The sequence below is a fragment of the Ursus arctos genome, unplaced genomic scaffold (assembly GCF_023065955.2).
Source record: "Ursus arctos isolate Adak ecotype North America unplaced genomic scaffold, UrsArc2.0 scaffold_22, whole genome shotgun sequence".
Taxonomy (NCBI): Eukaryota; Metazoa; Chordata; class Mammalia; order Carnivora; family Ursidae; genus Ursus; species Ursus arctos.
The window spans coordinates 11,251,934-11,269,224 of record NW_026622897.1 but is presented as its reverse complement, the minus strand read 5'-3'; the positions used below and the strand labels follow the sequence as shown (position 1 = coordinate 11,269,224).

Below are 17,291 nucleotides of genomic sequence, written 5' to 3'. Positions count from 1 at the left end.
ACCACTGTCAGAGCCCCTGTACGTGGTAGGCTCTGGGCGGGGCACCAGGCATGCAGCGGTGAACAAGACCGACCCGGAGCTGCTGTGGAGTTCCCGCTGCAGGCCCCTGTTCTCGAAGCTACTTTCTGTGGGGCAGCCAGGCTCACGACACGAGATAATGGTGGACGCTGGCAAATGCTGTGGGAAAAAATTAAAGTGGGTAAAGTGAACAGGAGTGACTGGGGCTAGAAAGAGGCGGAGGCCAGTTTAGATCAAAAGCTCACCACGGAAAGCCATTGGGACAGGGAGAGTGAGCCAGCCCTGAGAGGTTTTTCCTGAGCAGTCTCGTTTTGCAAGTGAGGAAGCTGGGGCTCCGCAGGTTGAGTGATTTACTCAAGAGGCAGAATCAGAATTTGAACATACGGGTCTTCAGGCCTCTGCAGGAAATAGACTTTAGTTTGAGAGTAGTTGTCCTTCTGCTGTGAACTCCACATTTCCTCTGCTCTGGGGTCTTCTTGGGAATCCTTTTCTTCTTGGACCCCTTTCAATTCAGTCTGTGTGTCCAGGGAATGAGGAGGGGAAAGTCAGGCTCTCTGGAGCCCATCACGGGTAGAACCACGTGCTGACTAACCGGGAAAGATCTCTTCTGGCATTAAATCAAGCTCTTTCTCCTTCAAAGAAAACCTTTCACCTCAGATGATTTCAATGCCATTGTCCCATCGTCCAAAATTATGGGATCAGTTTCCCACTGAGGTGGTCCTATAGGCCGTGGGAAAGTTTGGGGTCACAAAGGCTAAAACACGTAGAGTTCCTGATTTCAAAATTCTGTTGAAAGGCAGTAGACCGAGAAAATCGTCTCTTGGCCATGGCACTCCCATGATGGGCGTTTAAAGGTCATTGTATTGCTGATCTTCCCATAATCCAACATGCTGCTGTTTCCCTCATGGGGTGGAAGGAGGCCATCAGATAGGAACGTTTCCTCCAAACTAGAGAGTTGCCAAGGCTGTAACACAAAATGTGAATTCCAGTTCTACAGGTTGGACACTGCTTTGGGGTGACTTCACCATATTCATTAATCCATCCTCCTCACACCCCCAAATGCCTGAGGTCCACAAAGCATCTTTCCCCAGAGAGAAACTCTCATGGGAAATGTACATTCAGAAGTACTTTACGTCTCTGTCCTCTTTATCAGCTGTATACTCTTTTAAGGAAAACTCTGGTTCCGTCCTCCCTGCCTTCCTGTTGCTTGCAATGGAAGAGGCGCTCACACTTTGAAGTCCTTACTATGAGATGAGTGGAGTGGGCTCATGAGTGTGCCTCCTGGCCTCTGGGGACACTGCACGTTTGGGAGTATCCCATCCTGCTCATTAAGGCATTTCTGCTGTTGGGTAAAATAACAAACTCAAGTTACTTGAGATGGGAGAAAAGTCAACATAAAAATACTTACAATCCCCATTCTCAGATGGTACACCTGAATCAGACCTGGCCCAGGTGGCCTTCAGCCTTGACCCCACAGGGCAGCTGGGCCATCAGTCACCCTGGGTGCCATTCTGCAGATATGGAAAAGGGCCTGGTGACTTCAGCTCAGCAAGTGTTTATGGACCATCTCAGCGTCTGAGAGCAGTGCTGAGTGTACGTACAGCCCTCACCTCCAGAGAGCTGATACGTATTTGCCTGGAGTCTGTCATATTAAAGAACTAGGAAAAAGCCCTCCTTGGGCTTTAATATGGCATATTTCAATGGGACAGACACTTACTGGGTACCTGTGAGATGCCAAGCCCTGGCCCAGAGAGGCACTCTCCTGTTCAACACGCTGGCCTTGCAGAAACGACCCCCTGAGGCAGATGGTTGTGCTCAGCGGCTCAGAGTGGCTGATCACCTGCCTCCGGTCACAGAGCGGAGTAACGAAGCCCCGCTTTTACCCCGGATCCGACCACTCTCCAGGGAACTGTGCAGGAGAGGAGATCCCAACTCCTCTGCGTCTCCCGTTTGGGCCTGTTTCCGGAGGATAGTCTGTAGGCAATGATAACCTGTGAGGGCCTGAGTCCTGATCACTGAGTAGTGACAATGTGCGGCCCAAAGCCTGCGTGCAGAACATCTCATTTAAACGAATGCATACCGAGCTCTGAGTGGCAGGAGGGTGCTGACTGCAGTTTTCCTTTAAGTGAGCTTAACGTAGTTCCTTTGAAATGGTCGTGTAGCTGCTGTTACATTGCTAGAATTAAATGCAGCTGAAGGGTAGCACTAGCTGCCTGGGATGCTATATGGGACCCTCGTGAGTTTCTTGCCTTGCATTTATTCCTTCCCTTCCCCTTTCTAAGAAGACAGAACAGAAAGGTTATGTTACATAGAGGCTAGTGTGCTGCAGTATATATTCACATCTTAGTGGGAGAGCTGTGCATGTACTGTATACATTTACTGCTCTCCGACAAGAGAGAATTAAATGTCAGAAGGATTTGTAGCATCTGTAATTGAATTGGTGCTGAGAAAAGCAAATCTTAAGGAAGAATAACATATTAGGATTAGCAAATAATGTGGCATTTTGTCAGTGCATGTCATTCAGTGTGTTCCCCTTCGGTAATAAAGTTGTGCTCTTTAAAATGCACACTCATTTGTGTTACCACGAAGGGAGCTACCGCAGGGGATGGGAGTGAGTAGCTAGTTTTCAGATGGCGCCCCGTTTTGTTTGGTTGGTTGGTTTCGTTTTGTCTTTGAGGTCAGATTTTGTTTTTGCCTCAGATTTGGAAAATGCACCAGCAAGCTTTTTATTTCTTCCTCGCAACAAGTAGCAAATGGCATCACAGTCATTAAGCGGTCTCTAAGATAGACTAATCCCTACGGTCCTAGGAAGCTGGAGGCAGCATTTCCATTAGAAACACGGATTCTGAGAGTTTTCAATTAAACTGACTTGTCCAGCAAGCCCTCAGCCCAGGAAAAAGGCTCAAACCAAACCAAGTGACAGAACTGTTGCAAAAAGTCAAGGATCTCAACTTTTTCCCAGTCATTCATTAGGTACGGAAATGGCAGGAGGTGGAACATAGGAATTGTCCAAGACAGAGAAGTAGACCAGGATCATTAGAACCTCCGCCATGTTTTAAATGCTGATATCTAAGGTGAGACCTGAGGTCATCTGTAACCTCGGGGAAGAAAAAAACAGTTGTATTTAAGAGGAGTATCCCCCTCTCTCCAAGGTTCTCAATGTGCCAGATAGCCTGAGCCAGGGATGTTCTGAAATGGGAAGGTAAGCCAGCCCAAGGTGGTTGTCATGCCCTCTGCCGTGTGTTTTAACTGTGTGTGTGTTTTAACTGGCTCATGCTTCAGCTCCTCAGAGGCCGGAAACTTGGTGTCCTTTTGGCAAAAAGCCCAGCCCAGGCTGCACGGTGCGCAGAATCCCTATCGTCCAGGAGCTTGTCTGGGATATACTGGCCATTCCCCGGCTAGCCATGAATCTCTGCCTTTGGCAGCCGAGCCTTCTAGGCTTCTCACAGATCCAGGATGAAGGCATTCACGTGGCAGTTTCTGTGAGGCGTCCCATGCCAGGTGGCGAAGTAGTAGCCAGGCGAACGGCGCTGGGTTGGAGCGCCCCGTTTTAGCACCAGCGGTGTGCCTGCTGAGCTCCGAGCTCCGCATGGAGGACGGTTCTGGCAAGTCGTTTGAGGAGGGAAAGCAAGTGGAGAGAAAGGAGTCCCCTGGAGGTGGGCGGAAGGAGGCTGAAGTTGCACGCTAGCAATCACTTTCCTTGGCAGGCCCTCGGGAACCACTGCCTTTAGAACTTCCCCCTTTATGTTGCCCGTGAGGAATGGAGGGAGCCGGGTCACCTGGCCCAAGGTAAAGAGAACCGAGCGGTTGGGGGCATCCCTCTTGGGAGTCCCTTTGAAATGTTTTTGTCCTTGCGGTTTCTAAGATGCTAATGCGAGCCCAGGGTAGTTGAAGCTCTGACCCGAGCGGTAGTCGCCAACTTAACATTCTGCAAGCAGCTTGTAAACTCTCACCTGGAGCCAGGTTGTTCCAGCTTTTTGCCAAAAGAAAAGCCAGCTCACGAATACTAAACAGCGCATGATTGATCTGTCCTTAAAGAGACTCATGTCACACTTAGAGCCACAGACAGGGCTGCAAGAGGGGACAGTCCAGGCAGGCAGGACCGTGCCACAGCCATGAGCCTGCCCGGCCTTCTCCCAGCGCTCCCAGAGAGCCCCTGAAACCCAGAACGATGGGACGACGAGGCCTAAGGTACTCGATGCCCCACGTGAAGGGGTTGGGGTGACATTTGTCACTCCACCCGAACGTGCTTGGTTCAAGGCTGGAGTAACCTTGATGCCAGCAGCATACACCAAGCATGAACATGGCTTTCCCTCTGCAGGGTGGTGGGGCCGAGCTTAGTCCCAGAAGTAGGAACATCTGTTACTTCGTTTCTTAAACGAACAAGAAAACATGACCTTCTGAACCCAGGAGCTGTTGACTCGCCTGAGGACCGGGCGTGTTTATAAGCACTTTCCACGCCCAGGTGTCCTCTCAGTGTAGAAGCTAGGGGCAGCTGTGGAGTCCGGCTCTTTGGTTGCCTTCTCTGCCTGATTCAGAAAAGGAGCCCAAAATCTGGAGAGGATGCCCCCCAGGAAAGTTGGCGGAACCAGAGTGGACAGGTCTGCATCCCAAGAGGAGCGGGGGCTTTGGATGATGGGAAAAGGTACTTTCTCGAGCACTGGCCGGAGCTCTCCGTCGGTGAGCAAAAGCAGGAAAGAGCGGGCCGCTGCCGGACTTGTCTGAGCCATGCTCCTCCTGGTGGCCGATCCTTCCTGCCGGCTCCAGCCACTTGCCTGCTGCCTCGTGGTGGAATGTCTGGTGCTACTGCTTCTCGCCCTGAGCGAGGCCCCAGCCTTCAGGTGCAGGCCGTTCTGCCCTTGTTGTCCGTAACCAGCTTTCACCCTGTCGCCCCACCACGTGGGGCCAATCGAGAGCACGCGAAAACGCTCCCACCCACCCCACACAGGAAACAAAAGGTAGGGAGTGAGCTGAGGTAGGAAAGGGCGCTGCTCTTCACAGAAGACAGTGAACCCGGGGTGGGGTGGGGTGCGAAGAGGCCGTGAGGGGCTCACAAACCACAGTGTTCCCTGTAAATTAAACATCAGTTACCTTCTGTGTCCGTCTGCAGTAATTGAAGGCAAGAAAAATGTCTTGGTGATTAAGTGGTGGTAGTAAACTTCTTTATAACTGAGTATCACAAGATAGCGGGAGAGATTACCCTTATAAATAAGTATCTGTAAAATATGTGTGTCCTTGAGGGCGGGGAAGATCACTAGAACCCAGGTAGTGCATGTGGGCGAAGTGCAGGGGCGACGAGGCAGCCCTGAGCACATTGAGCCTAAGTTCCCGGGGGAGCAAAGACCCAACGAACAGTTTTGCTAAGGATACGTAGCCCATGAGGTGTTTCCGTGGATCACAGAGCTGCTCTATGTCTCCAGCTTTCTTAGGCTTCTAGAATGTTCCTGTGCCTAGGCGTGGAGGAGGCAGTCCTTGAACAGTGGCTATGGGAGTGCCTTCCCCTGAATGGGTTATTTAGGTATATGCCTGGGACCGGGACTGCCTCCTGAAGTTTCTCTCCGCTCTTAGTCTCCCCGGGGCCGGGGCCTCTCTTCAGCTCTTGACCCTCGCTTTCCCCTCTCCTTCATGGCTAGTATCGCTGTGTTTTCCCCACCCAAGCCTAAGACCCAGGGAGTTAGTTGAAAGACTCCTATTTTTCAATGGGTCTGAAGCTCATGGCAATTGGAGATTAATTTTCATTCCCACAAGATCCCCCATTTTGACAGCTCCCTAAGGAAAACACAACTTCCTGGCTTCTCTGTTACTCTTGTCTTCCCATCAGCGATTCTGACTCTGTGCAGTTGGGCGAGAGTCTCCGGGGTGTGAAGCGCTCTCCTCGGGCAGATACCCTGTGTCGAGGGGCCCCCCAGGGGGAGCACTACCCTCCCACAAGCTCCGTTGTCTCTAAAAGAAAAGAAAAAGTTTCCACGGCAGAGTTCTGCCTCGTTGAGATGACTTTCAAGACACGGACGCCGTTTCCTCCACAGTAGGCAACACTTGGCCGAGGAGGGCGATTCGTCTCCACCACGTTTCAAGTCGAGCTTATTAGACAGGTTGCTGGAGGGGCTCGCACATCACGGAGCGGGCTAATTGGCTGCAGTGCACTCTGCCTCCAACCCGTCTCCCTTCTCCAATTAAACTCCCATCATCCTGTTGTCCTGGGCGACCTGCGGCTGCCTCCGATTTGGCATTTCTGTTTGGGTTGGGATTTTTGGGCTTTTTGTAGTCCTCTGAAAGGTAACTTAATGAAACACTTTAAATACTTCTTTTTTTTTTTTAATTTAAACTCTTTTAATTAAAGCACTTTTCGTGGAACCCTCAGTCACGAGTTCTTTCCCCACATCCTTCAGTACTTAATCTCAGAGCAGAATTGGAAATATCGATAGAAAGTGTAAATCATGCCCTCCTGCTGAAAGCGTTGTATCAGGTTTCGGCTCAAAAGAGCACCATTACCTTTAGCTGTCACGGATCTGTACACTTGATCGATAAACTTCAAATATTATTAGAGGTGGAGGCTTCAGAGATTTGCTCTGTTCTTTGGAGAGAGACAGAGATAAATCTTTCTTAAAAATTGACTTGAATTTGCACTCTCCGTCTTCCTGGTGAAATGCATTTCTCTCAGGCGTCCAGCAACTGCAAGGGGGACAGATTTATAGGCCATGTGCTTCTTGTACTGAAAGATTTAAATGGTAAATCCTTCACATATGACTTCACAAATCATGTAAAGTTAAAAGATTTTTACCGTTTCTGTTGCTGCTGTGCTTAAATTGTAAGGTACAGCTAGTAAATCATTTTAATGGAGGTGTCGTACTTGACTCAATAAAAAAAAAGACAATGGTTTAGCTTCCACTCCAAAATGTTAATGTATTAATCAACGGGAGAATAATTGTTTTTTACTACATTATAAATCTCGGGTGCCATTAGGACTTCAGCGAGGGGTGATGTAGCCACATTCCTAAATTAGAATTGTTTACACTGCCATGCGTCCATTCTGCATCGCCATAGCTCATTCTGGGTTCATTTTGGAGTTGTTCCCCAGCCAAACGTGTCGTTCCTCCGTCAGAAGAAGACATCCTGAGGGAGTGATGCTTATAAAGGAAAATTAATTGCCTCGTGAAGTGTTAAATAAATAAAATAAAGCCCGTCCGTGGCAATGGACGATTATTCCTTGCTGTCTTTCTTTGAAATAGGTTTTTAGGTTTTAGGTGGAGGCTTACTCCCTCATCCATCCTCAGTGTAGCGAGCATGTCACCTGTCTTGAGTCTCATAAGCCTTGTTTTATCTCGGGGCAGCTGTGGCTTGTGAGCTCCTTTTCCTATGCACGTGCCTAGCAGCGAAGAAGTCGCTGGGCAGCTACAGAGAGCTCCCGTCGCCTCCTGTCCACGGCCCGAAGGTGCCGTCCCCAGCGCCCTTAAGTAGCTCGGTCCGGCTCCTCGTTAGGATCTGCAGCTGGACACAGACGGAGTGAGCGCTAAGACCGGCCAGGACTGGACAGACTGTTTCTTCTCTCCCTGGTCCCTAAGCTTGCTCCCCATGCGTTAGCGTTCCTCTGCCGCGTGTCATGAACTGGCCGTGTGGGGAGAACAGATCAAGCCGGCCCTGGACAGGTCAGTCTGTTCCCTTGCTGTAACCTGATGCATCTGGCTTGTCTCTCTGACTCCTCCGTTATAAAAGAAGGTGACCTCTGACCTGGAGGCAGTGTGGCCAGGGCTGCTGGTGTCTTGTAATGAGCTCTACAGCCCTGTTCCTTTTCTGATCCCGACAGATTCTCGAGCAGGCGAGGAGGGCGCCATCCGGGCGGTGGATCACGCCGTGATCGGCGGTGTCGTGGCCGTGGTCGTGTTCGCCATGCTGTGTTTGCTCATCATTCTGGGGCGCTACTTTGCCAGACATAAAGGTAAGCAAGGTGCTCCAGCAGGCGGCCGGCCTCCCGTCACCACAGCCCCTGCACCTGGGGACTTGACAAGGTTTTCCTTGATAGGCAGTTTGGATTATGTAGCCACATAGCCTATCGATGTTTCCCAAAACTGGAAGAGAAAAAAACAGAAATCTTAGCAGCTGCTGATGAGGACTCCGAGGGTTGATGAGGAGCGCTTCTTGATTTGGATTTTCTCTAAAAGCTTTCTAGATGTGTGGTTCTGCAATCCGTAATTGGGGATAGAGCAAAAGTTGTAAAAATAGGGGCTGGGACGTGAGAGGTGGGGCCTGAACCCCACGCGATCCACGTGGAAAGAACATGCCGCGTCCCCTGCTGCTTTCAGGGGAGCAGGTGGGCAGGCCGTGCTGCCTGGCCCCTAGCTCCGGGGAAGCTGGTCACAGTGGCTAGAATACTTCCTTGCTTTGACGTGCTTTAAAAGCCACATAAATATGTATTTTTTTTTAAATTATCAGTGCAATTGATTTAAATTGCCATTAATCATCACACTTATCAACTGTGCAGCCTGGATGGGCAATCATCTTTTCCAACGCTCCTCCTCTGTGCCCCATGCTGCTCCGATCCTCCCCCCCACCCCGCCCTTGGTAATTTATTCTCCCTTTCTTTGTCGGCCCTTGTCTCTCTCCGCTGTTTTTCTCAAGCTCGGTGCAGTGAGCTTGCGGGGTTTTCCTGTAGCATTAACCTCAGGCGCTTGCATACCACTGGATCGTAGGATTTGGGTTTGGGGAAGGTCCCTTGAGCATAGCAATGGAGGTCCAAGGTACTTGAAACCACCTTTAGGACCCACAGTGCCCATCTCCCACATAAACCATTTGGGGGACCTTCTGCCCACGCCCAGGAGGCAGCCCGTTGGGCTGACAACACCCAGCCTCTTGGTGCTGAGCTTGACAGAGCCAGGGAGGTGAGGTCAGAGAGCAGGGCCGAGTCTGCTCAGCAGCTGTGGAGGAGAGGGGCCAGAGGAAAGAAGGGACTAGGCGGGGGACATCTGACCATCTGCCTGCTCTGATTTGTCACATACGAAAACCTGAAAATACAACCAGTGTATCGGCCTTTTTTCTTTTTCCTAAAGAGTCTTCGAGAATACAGTATATAATGGGAGGAGGGCTGTTTGGTTGTGGTAGGCAGCGTAAGCGCTACCTAGAAGTCCCACCGAGGTGCAGTCCTTGTGTCTCTCCATAAACTGTCCCATAAATGGTTGGGACCTGCCGATAAGAGTGTCTCCCAACTTTGGAGCGTTCTGTGTGTCGTCATTCTCAAGTGGTTGTGCCAATTAGCGAATCCATGAATCCGGGTCCAGGCTAGAGTCACACCTTGAGCGAGAATTGCTCGTCCCTTAAGACAGACGCCAAGCCCTGATCACAACTGTTACAATATCAAGTTGTTTCTCGATTGGGAACCCCACGCTGAAGCGGGAGGCAGAAGACGGTCAGACATGCCTGTGCGAGCCCCCGAGGACGCACAGGCAGTGATGACTCCTGAAGACAGGAGCCGAGGGCTTCAAATACACGAGTTGAGGCAACAGTAGAACATCATCAGGGCCCTAATTCATTAATTGGCTAATTGCTCTTCCTTGCTTTGGTCTTTAACCATGTGCGCGCACATCTCTGGTCATTGGTCCTGGCGTTTACTGTTCACACGTCAGTCGGCAGCTCTCCAGCTTTCTGCATTTTTAGCTCCCACTCACGTCTTCTTCTGCCGACACCCTCTGGTCATAATCACTGCTCTAATGTCTCATTTGCTGAATTATATCGCAGCGGTTCAGTTGGAGTGGTGCCTTTGGAACCCCCGGATCCCCATTTGTCTCACCCACCTCGCTCTCTCCTTCCAATTGTTTTTTTCCCCTCTGCTGCCTGCACACCACTTCGGCTGATGATGGCCATAAAGCAAGTTGCCATCTCTGTACCACTTTACACAGAGGCCATCAGACAGTCACGGTGCTTTACCCCTTCATCTTTCAGGTACATACTTCACTCATGAAGCCAAAGGAGCCGATGACGCAGCAGACGCAGACACAGCTATAATCAATGCAGAAGGAGGACAGAACAACTCCGAAGAAAAGAAAGAGTACTTCATCTAGATCAGCCTTTTTGTTTCAATGAGGTGTCCAGCTGGCCCTATTTAGATGATAAAGAGACAGTGATGTTGGAACTTGCGAGAAATTCGTGTGTTTTTTTATGAATGGGTGGAAAGGTGCGAGACTGGGAAGGCTTGGGATTTGCTGTGTAAAAAAAAAAATGTTCTTTGAAAGTACACTCTGCTGTTTGACACCTCTTTTTGTTTGTTTGTTGGTTGGTTTTTTTCTTTTTAAAGTTTTATTTCTTCCTACCAAGTCAAACTTGGACGCTTGGATTTAGTTTGAGTAGATTGCAGAAAATTCTGTGCCTTGTTTTTTTTTGTTTGTTCGTTGCGTTCCTTTTTTTTTTTTCCTGTTTTTTTTTTCCTTTGTGCGCATTTGTTTTTCCCAAAAATTTTTGGATTTTTTTTTTTTTTCCAAAATCTCCCATTTTGGAATTTGCCTGCTGGGATTCCTTAGAATCTTTTCTCCCCTGATTTTGTTGTTGTTTTTGCTTTTTTGTTGTTGTTTATTTTTGAAGTTACTGCTTTCTGTTCAAAATTCAGTTTCATAAAAGGAGAACCAGCACAGCTTAGAGTTCATAGTTCAGAATTTAGTGTGTCCATAATGCATTCTTCTCTGTTGTCGTAAAGATTTGGGTGAACAAACAATGAGGACTCTTTGCTGCTACCCATGTTGCAAATACTTAGAGCAGTGAAGACTAGAAACTTAGACTGTGATTCCGAAAATGTTCTGTTTGCTGTGGAACTACATTACTGTACAGGGTTATCTGCAAGTGAGGTGTGTCACAATGAGATTGAATCTGTCTTTAATTCTGTATCTGTAGACGGCTCAGCATAGATACCCCACACTGTCCAGAAAGGTTTGGGGCGGAAAGAGCTCCTCCTTTTTCAGTGCCCTAAACAGACCTGACAGGTGAGGTCTGTCCCTTTTATATAAGTGGACAAATTTGAGTTGCCACAGGAGGGGAAGTAGGGAGGGGGGGGAAGCTAGTTCTGCTCTGGTTATTTCTGTTCCAAAGGATTCCATCCGCCTTTCCCAATCGGCCATACTTCTCAGTAATTTGTAGGAAAAAGCAAGTCCGCGTGGCGTGTGAATGACTGGATGGGACAGGGTTGGTTTTTTGGGTTTTTTTTTTTTTTTTTTCCTTTGTGCTTAGTTAGGAAGGCAGTAGGATGTGGCCTGCGTGTACTGTATATTACAGATATTTGTCATGCTGGGATTTCCAACTTGAATCCGTGTGAAACTTTCATTCCTTCAGATTTGGCTTGACAAAGGCAGGAGGTACAAAAGGAGGGCCGGTATTGTTCTCACACTGGTCTGCTGTCGATCTCAGTTCTCGAAAGGTCAGAGCAGAGGTGGAAAAACAGCATGTAGGGATTTTCAGTTACTTAATCAAAACTCAAATGTGAGTGTTTTTATCTTTTTACCTTTCATACTCTAGCCTTGGCCTCTTTCCTCAGCCTTAAGAACCGTCTGCCAAAAAATGACTGATCCTCGCATGATGGCAGCCATAGTGCATTGCTACTAAAATAAGTTACCTGGAACATGTCTTAGATGGGGAGCCTTGGGAAAAGGTAGAGGAGTCAAGTTACCATTTACATTTTTTTAAAGCAATGTGGGGATTTTCACTGAAACGTCTAGGAAATCTAGAAGTAGTCCCGAAGGACGAAAACTAAACTCTTACCATATGTTTTGGTAAGGCTCCAGACTCCAGAATACAGTCCCTATGGAAAGATGGCATCAAAAAAGAGATCTATATATATATAAATATATATTATATAACATTTTCAGTGAGTAATTTTGGATTTTGCAAGGTGCATTTTTACTATTGTTACATTATGTGGAAAACTTACGCTGATTTATTTAAGGGGAAAAAAGTATCAACTCTTTGTTATTTGAAAGTGTGTTTATTTTTCTTGTCTTTGTTTTAACCTTTGATAGAACCATTGCAATATGGGGGCCTTTTGGGAATGGACTGATACGTAAAAGAAAATCCATATTGAGCAGCATTTTGTTTCCCCCCCTCCTATCTCTAGGCACTTACCCAAGACAAAAAGCCACAACGAGCATCCCTTTTTCAATGAATTTTATAATGTGCAGCTCTATTCCGAGCCCTTAGCACCCATTCTGACCATAGTATAACCGCATCAAAGGGTGAGAACCATTTAGCATGTCGTTGAAAGGTCTTTTCAGTTGTTCTTTTTAGGGGGAAAAAAAAAAAGCCTACCATTGCTCACAAAATTGGCATCTCATTTTTGGGACCTCCCATCTTTGTTTTGAAAAGTGTACAGTAGTGCAGTGTTCCTGATGTAACTTTATGGCTTACAATGTTGACATGTCTCAGGTTCATGTGTTTCGATTGGTGTTTTCCGTCTCAGGTAGATTGCAAAGTGTAGGCCCCACACATTGGAAAAGAAAAAAAAAAGTAAATAAAACAAAGCAAAAACAGGAAATTATGGGTTTTAGTTGTATATTGGTTTATGTATTTTTTCTTAAGTATGCAGTGCACTGTTTGAAATGTATTGTTGAGTATTACTTTGTACAGGTCGATCGCGTTTTTAGAGTGAAGAAAGAACAAACTTGTTTTTTGTGTTTTTTAAAGGAATATAAAATAATGAAGGATGTATAATTGATGCCAAATAAGCTTGTTCTTTAGTCACACCGACGTCTTCTTTTTCCCTTTAGGCCAGTTCTGTTTTTAAGGTGTACATGAGCAATGTTACGGTGTAAGAAATTCCATATCCATATGTTCCCATTCACATTTTGTATTGGTTCATGTATACCATTTTTACAAAAAAAAAAGAAAAAAAAAAGAAGTACTATAAAATATCTGTCTTCTTAATAAAAAAAATTAATGTTACCAAGTGATCCTTTACTCTCTTTATGGACTTCTTACGGACGCCGGGGCGCGAGAGAAGAGATGGGGGCCCCTGGTCCAGCTTCGTCCCCAGGGTCGCGCGCGGCGCCCGCCAGCGCGGGCAGAAGGTGCTGGGAGAGGCTGCCGGCTGGGGCTCTGGACTGCTTCTCTCTCCTGCGCTCACCCTCCCTGCCCTTGCTCTCTTCTCCCCCTCAGTGGACAGGTGGGCCAGGTGCTCTGGCAGCTCGGACTCAGCGGTTTGTGCAGGTGCGAGCCATGCAGCGGAGGGCCGCCGGCTGGGACAGCCCCTCCCGCCGATTCGCCTCCAGCCCTTCCTCCCCACCCCCTTCACCCACCACCCCCACCAACTTCCCCGTGTTGCCTGCTCCACCTGTCTCTTACCTCGGGATTTCGCGTCTTAACAGTTCATTCTGCCTTCTTCATTTCAAGCGCTCTCTCCTTTAACAAAGGGCCGGTGTGATCTGCGGAGGACTGGCTGGGCCGCCTGCGGGAGACGCTTCCCTCTCCCTATATAGGCTGCCGCGACCTGAGGGCACATGCACCGCAGGACGGGTGTGTTGTTGCCCCCCTTGCCTTGCAGGCTCGGCTGATCTCACAAACGCCTGGATGAGGTGTGAGCAGCCCCAAGCGCCCTTTCCCCACCATTCGCCCGGCTGGGGTGGAGCTTCCTCTTCTCTCTGGGGCAGGTAATGGGGAGAGCTCAGCAGTGGAAGAAAAGGTAAGCTCCAGAACAGCCAAAGGCTGTGTCTCTCGTTCCAGCCTCCTGCCATCCTGGCCCGGTCTCTTGCCTGTCTCTGTACAAATCGGCCGATCAGATACGCAGTTACCAGCACCTGCTGCGCGTTCCGCGTCGTGATAAACACCAAGAGGTGTAAGATAGTCGCTGGAGCCTAGCCAGGGCATCAGTCCCGCCCATGTGAAAACATGAACTGGGCCTCTGACATGGGGGCCGTGCTGAAGGTGGTTAAGGATACCCCAGAGTTCTGGGGGAATTTCTTGGAGAAGGGAAACGGGCTGGAGAGTCAAGATAGCTTCCCGGGGGAGCTGGGCCCCCCCCAGGCCCGAGAGCATGGGTTAGCACTGGGGGAGCGGGAGCCCCGCCAGCCTGTGGGGAGAATAAAGCAAGCCAGATGAGACATGGACGGTGGGGTCAGTCTTGTGGCTGTCCTCAAAGCCCAGGCACACGAGTCACGATTTCAAGGGCCGGTCCGGGCCTCGGCCGGAGGCACAGAGCCCTGGGGAGCACTCACTCCTCATAGCTTTCGCAGAGGGTGATGGAGGGCAGAGGTTAGGAGGACGGGCTCCAGTCCCTGCTCCAGCGCGCCCTAGCTGTGAGACCTCAGGCAAGGGACCCACCCTACCTGGCCTTGGGCTCCTGCTCAGGAAGGTAAGGCTCACCCTAAGTGTCGTCAGGAGAAACACATGAGAGAAGCAGGAAGTGCTTAGCAAATAAGGTGCCAGACACAAAGGCAGCCGCACAGGATGGAGGGAGACGGAGCGAAAGGATAGAAGGTTCCCCACGGCTACCAAGAGGTGGGTACCGCTCACGCGGAGGGAGCTCTTCGGGCCCCTCTGCGCGTGGACACCTCATGCCCTCGTGCAACTTGCCTTGGAAGGTGTAAGCAGCCCTGTCCCCTGGTCAGTAGCATGACGCTCCAGATTCAGCCGTGACCTACAGTGAAGGGACCCAAGAAGTTCACTGAAGTGAGGCAGACGTGGGGTGGTGACGTGCGGTGCACGGGCCCTCAAAGTCCTGCAAATGAGGAGGCGCCAGGAGAGCCCACGGGAGCAGGAGCTCGATAAGTCGCCCCGTCCTTCACTTGGCACGGGAGTGAAAGTGGTCCCCGTGTCCTCCGGAGGGTTCTCACAAATGTTTGGGCCTGCTTGCTCTCTCCAAATACATCACCTGGAACCCCGAGGTGACACATGGGTGTTAATTGGTGCAATCTTTCACTGTCCTCTGTCTACTTGAAATGGAAATCTTGCTCTGCCATGGACTCACTCCATGGAGAGATGTTCTTTGAGTCCATCATCCAGAGCCTTAAAGCAACCAGGCAGGCACCACACTACAGGTAGGAGGACCCCGCTGGAGTGGAAGCATTTTGTTTCGCTATAAAGTTGCCTTAGACCTTTTTTGTCAGGCTACCAAGGATGCGGCCCTTAGTCATAAAGAACTGGCAGCCCCGCACCTTCGGAGGGGAACGTCTGTCCGCAGCGGCACATGTATGCTTTGGAAAGATTTCCAAAATGAAGCAGTTGGGTGTCCTAACCCACTGTCCAGGAGAAGGAACAGAGGACTCTTGGCCGTCATCCAAAGGCCTCGTGGGCCAGGGGTCACACAGGGGTGAGCACACAGTAGGCACTCAGCAAAGAGTAGGGCCCTCCAGGGAGGCTGGCCAAGCACCTGGCTGCTGAGTCGCACTTTTGACTTAGTGTGAAGGTCACCGATTCTGTGTCTCAAACCTTGACGTTTGCAAGGCCTTCCTCAGTGCAGGCAGCTTTGCCTCTGGTCCTGGTCCCACTCCAGCCAGCCTGAGTGCGGTGCTAACGGTCCCGTCATCCTCACGGACCTGCTGGGACAGAGGATCTGTTCTCTCCCACGGGGAAGGGCGGATTTGGGAATGGCTGAGCAGAGCCTCACTCTTGCTACCGTATATAGTGAGGGGCCTTCAGAATGAGGTAGATCACGTTGGAAAAATTCAAACCACGTCCCTTGCCTTATTCGTGCGCATCTCAAAATTGTCCAACGTGCCTCCGAAACGAGGCACAGTATTCGATGCCCCCAAGTTCCCCTACCCCCATCATGACACATCCCAGAAAGAGGGCGTGAGGCACTAGGTTAATATGAATACCCCAAAACTGAAACTTGAAAGCAGGAATCTTTTTTGCAAGTCTTCTGGACCTCCGTTTCCCCCGCTCTCCCGGTATACAGGAAATTGGTTTAGGTTGTTTTCATTCGGAAGTCTACCGCCCCTGCTGGTCAGTGCTGGGAATTGCGCCTCAGGCCCTGCGTATTCAACCCTGACGCATCCCCACAAGGAACCTGACTTAAAGTCCATGCTTTCTCTCTCGAACGCACACCCACAGTCCATCCCATTCCATTCCCTCCTAATCCTCGAAGGTGTTGAGTTGTGGGGGTGGTGATTCTGGAAAAAGTGAGGAATCCTAGGGAGGGTCAAATCCACACTTGCTCCGGGCCCGGGACTCAGGCTGCCTTCCAAACATGCCCTGGCTCACAGTCATATTTCAGACACATGATCGCCTTAAATCTTCCTTAAGTGCTATCTTCTCAGGTTAATTAATCACCAGGCTTAAACTTGCTGTTACCAGCAGGAAGTCCATCCTGAAGTCAGCAATGTTACCATTGCATCTTCTAATACTGTTTATCCTGCATTAGTGTTTACTTAGGGGGAAAATTGATCGGTAATTGATATTTCAGTCTTCCATAGCTGGTGTTGGAAGAGCCTAATGCAAGCCTTTAATAGCAAGCAAATATTTAAATCCCTTAATGGTTGCTGAATATTGAAATGTGTGACTTTATTACTCTTTTTGGTTTGTTTTCTTGTAGTTGTGTATTTCATCGTTTAAACTTGCAACGGATGCTGGCAGGCTCCAGTCTAGCTAATCCACAAAAGCTGTTTGCCCAGACACAGCAGACCTGATTAAAAAGTATTGCTATGGAAGGAAGTCTTCTGCACTAATCAGTCTGTGTTAGCTAGTGACGAAATTACTATCCATCTCTCTCTCTTTCTCTTTCTCTCCCTCTCTCTAGGCCTGTTTTCTCTAACCTCCTCTCCCAGAATAAAGTGATGGGGGCAGCTATAGTGTTGCAATTAGGAGCATGAATCTTTTATCGTTTGGACAAGGAAGGGAAAATGCCATTACTGTCAACTGAAATGTCCTACTTGGGTTTTTTGCTCCTACTTCCCTGCCAAAGCCCATTGCTGCTGCTGAAAGTTTATAACATTCACAGCTGTTCTTGATGGCTTGATTCTTAACACAGCCAGAAATGTAGCCCGGGAGATGCTTAAGACAGTTTATGGAAAATAATAGATTTCCTTGCAGAGACACCAATGCATCGAGAAGGGTCTTGAGTCACGTTAGACCCAGCCAAGATCACCAATTTTCTCCCTTTCTGGCTTCCGTTACAAAAGCTTGTTGCTTTAAAAAAAAAAAAAAAAAAAAAAAAAGATGCAGGCCCTCTTGAATCCTCTGTGTTTTCCCGGTTGGTTTCTATCAGCACCCACAAGTCTCTGGCTATGGCGGCCACTGTCTCACCACCCACCTCCAGCAGCCGGGAGATCTGACCAGAAGCAGTGCCTTCAGAAGTGGAAAGACCGAAA

General features: G+C 49.2%; 1 protein-coding gene across 3 annotated transcripts in view; it reads left to right on the top strand.

Annotated features, from left to right (window-relative positions):
- Nucleotides 1–12,938, top strand: part of CADM1 (cell adhesion molecule 1) — a 318,915-nt gene extending 305,977 nt beyond the window's left edge. For all 3 annotated transcript variants that reach the window (XM_057316975.1, XM_026505712.4, XM_044386632.3), the window contains 2 exons: nucleotides 7,823–7,954; nucleotides 9,952–12,938. In XM_057316975.1, the coding sequence (XP_057172958.1) occupies nucleotides 7,823–7,954; nucleotides 9,952–10,070 (251 nt within the window). In that variant the 3' untranslated portion in view covers nucleotides 10,071–12,938. The remainder of the gene's footprint in view (nucleotides 1–7,822; nucleotides 7,955–9,951) is intronic.
- The last annotated feature ends 4,353 nt before the right edge of the window (nucleotides 12,939–17,291 follow it).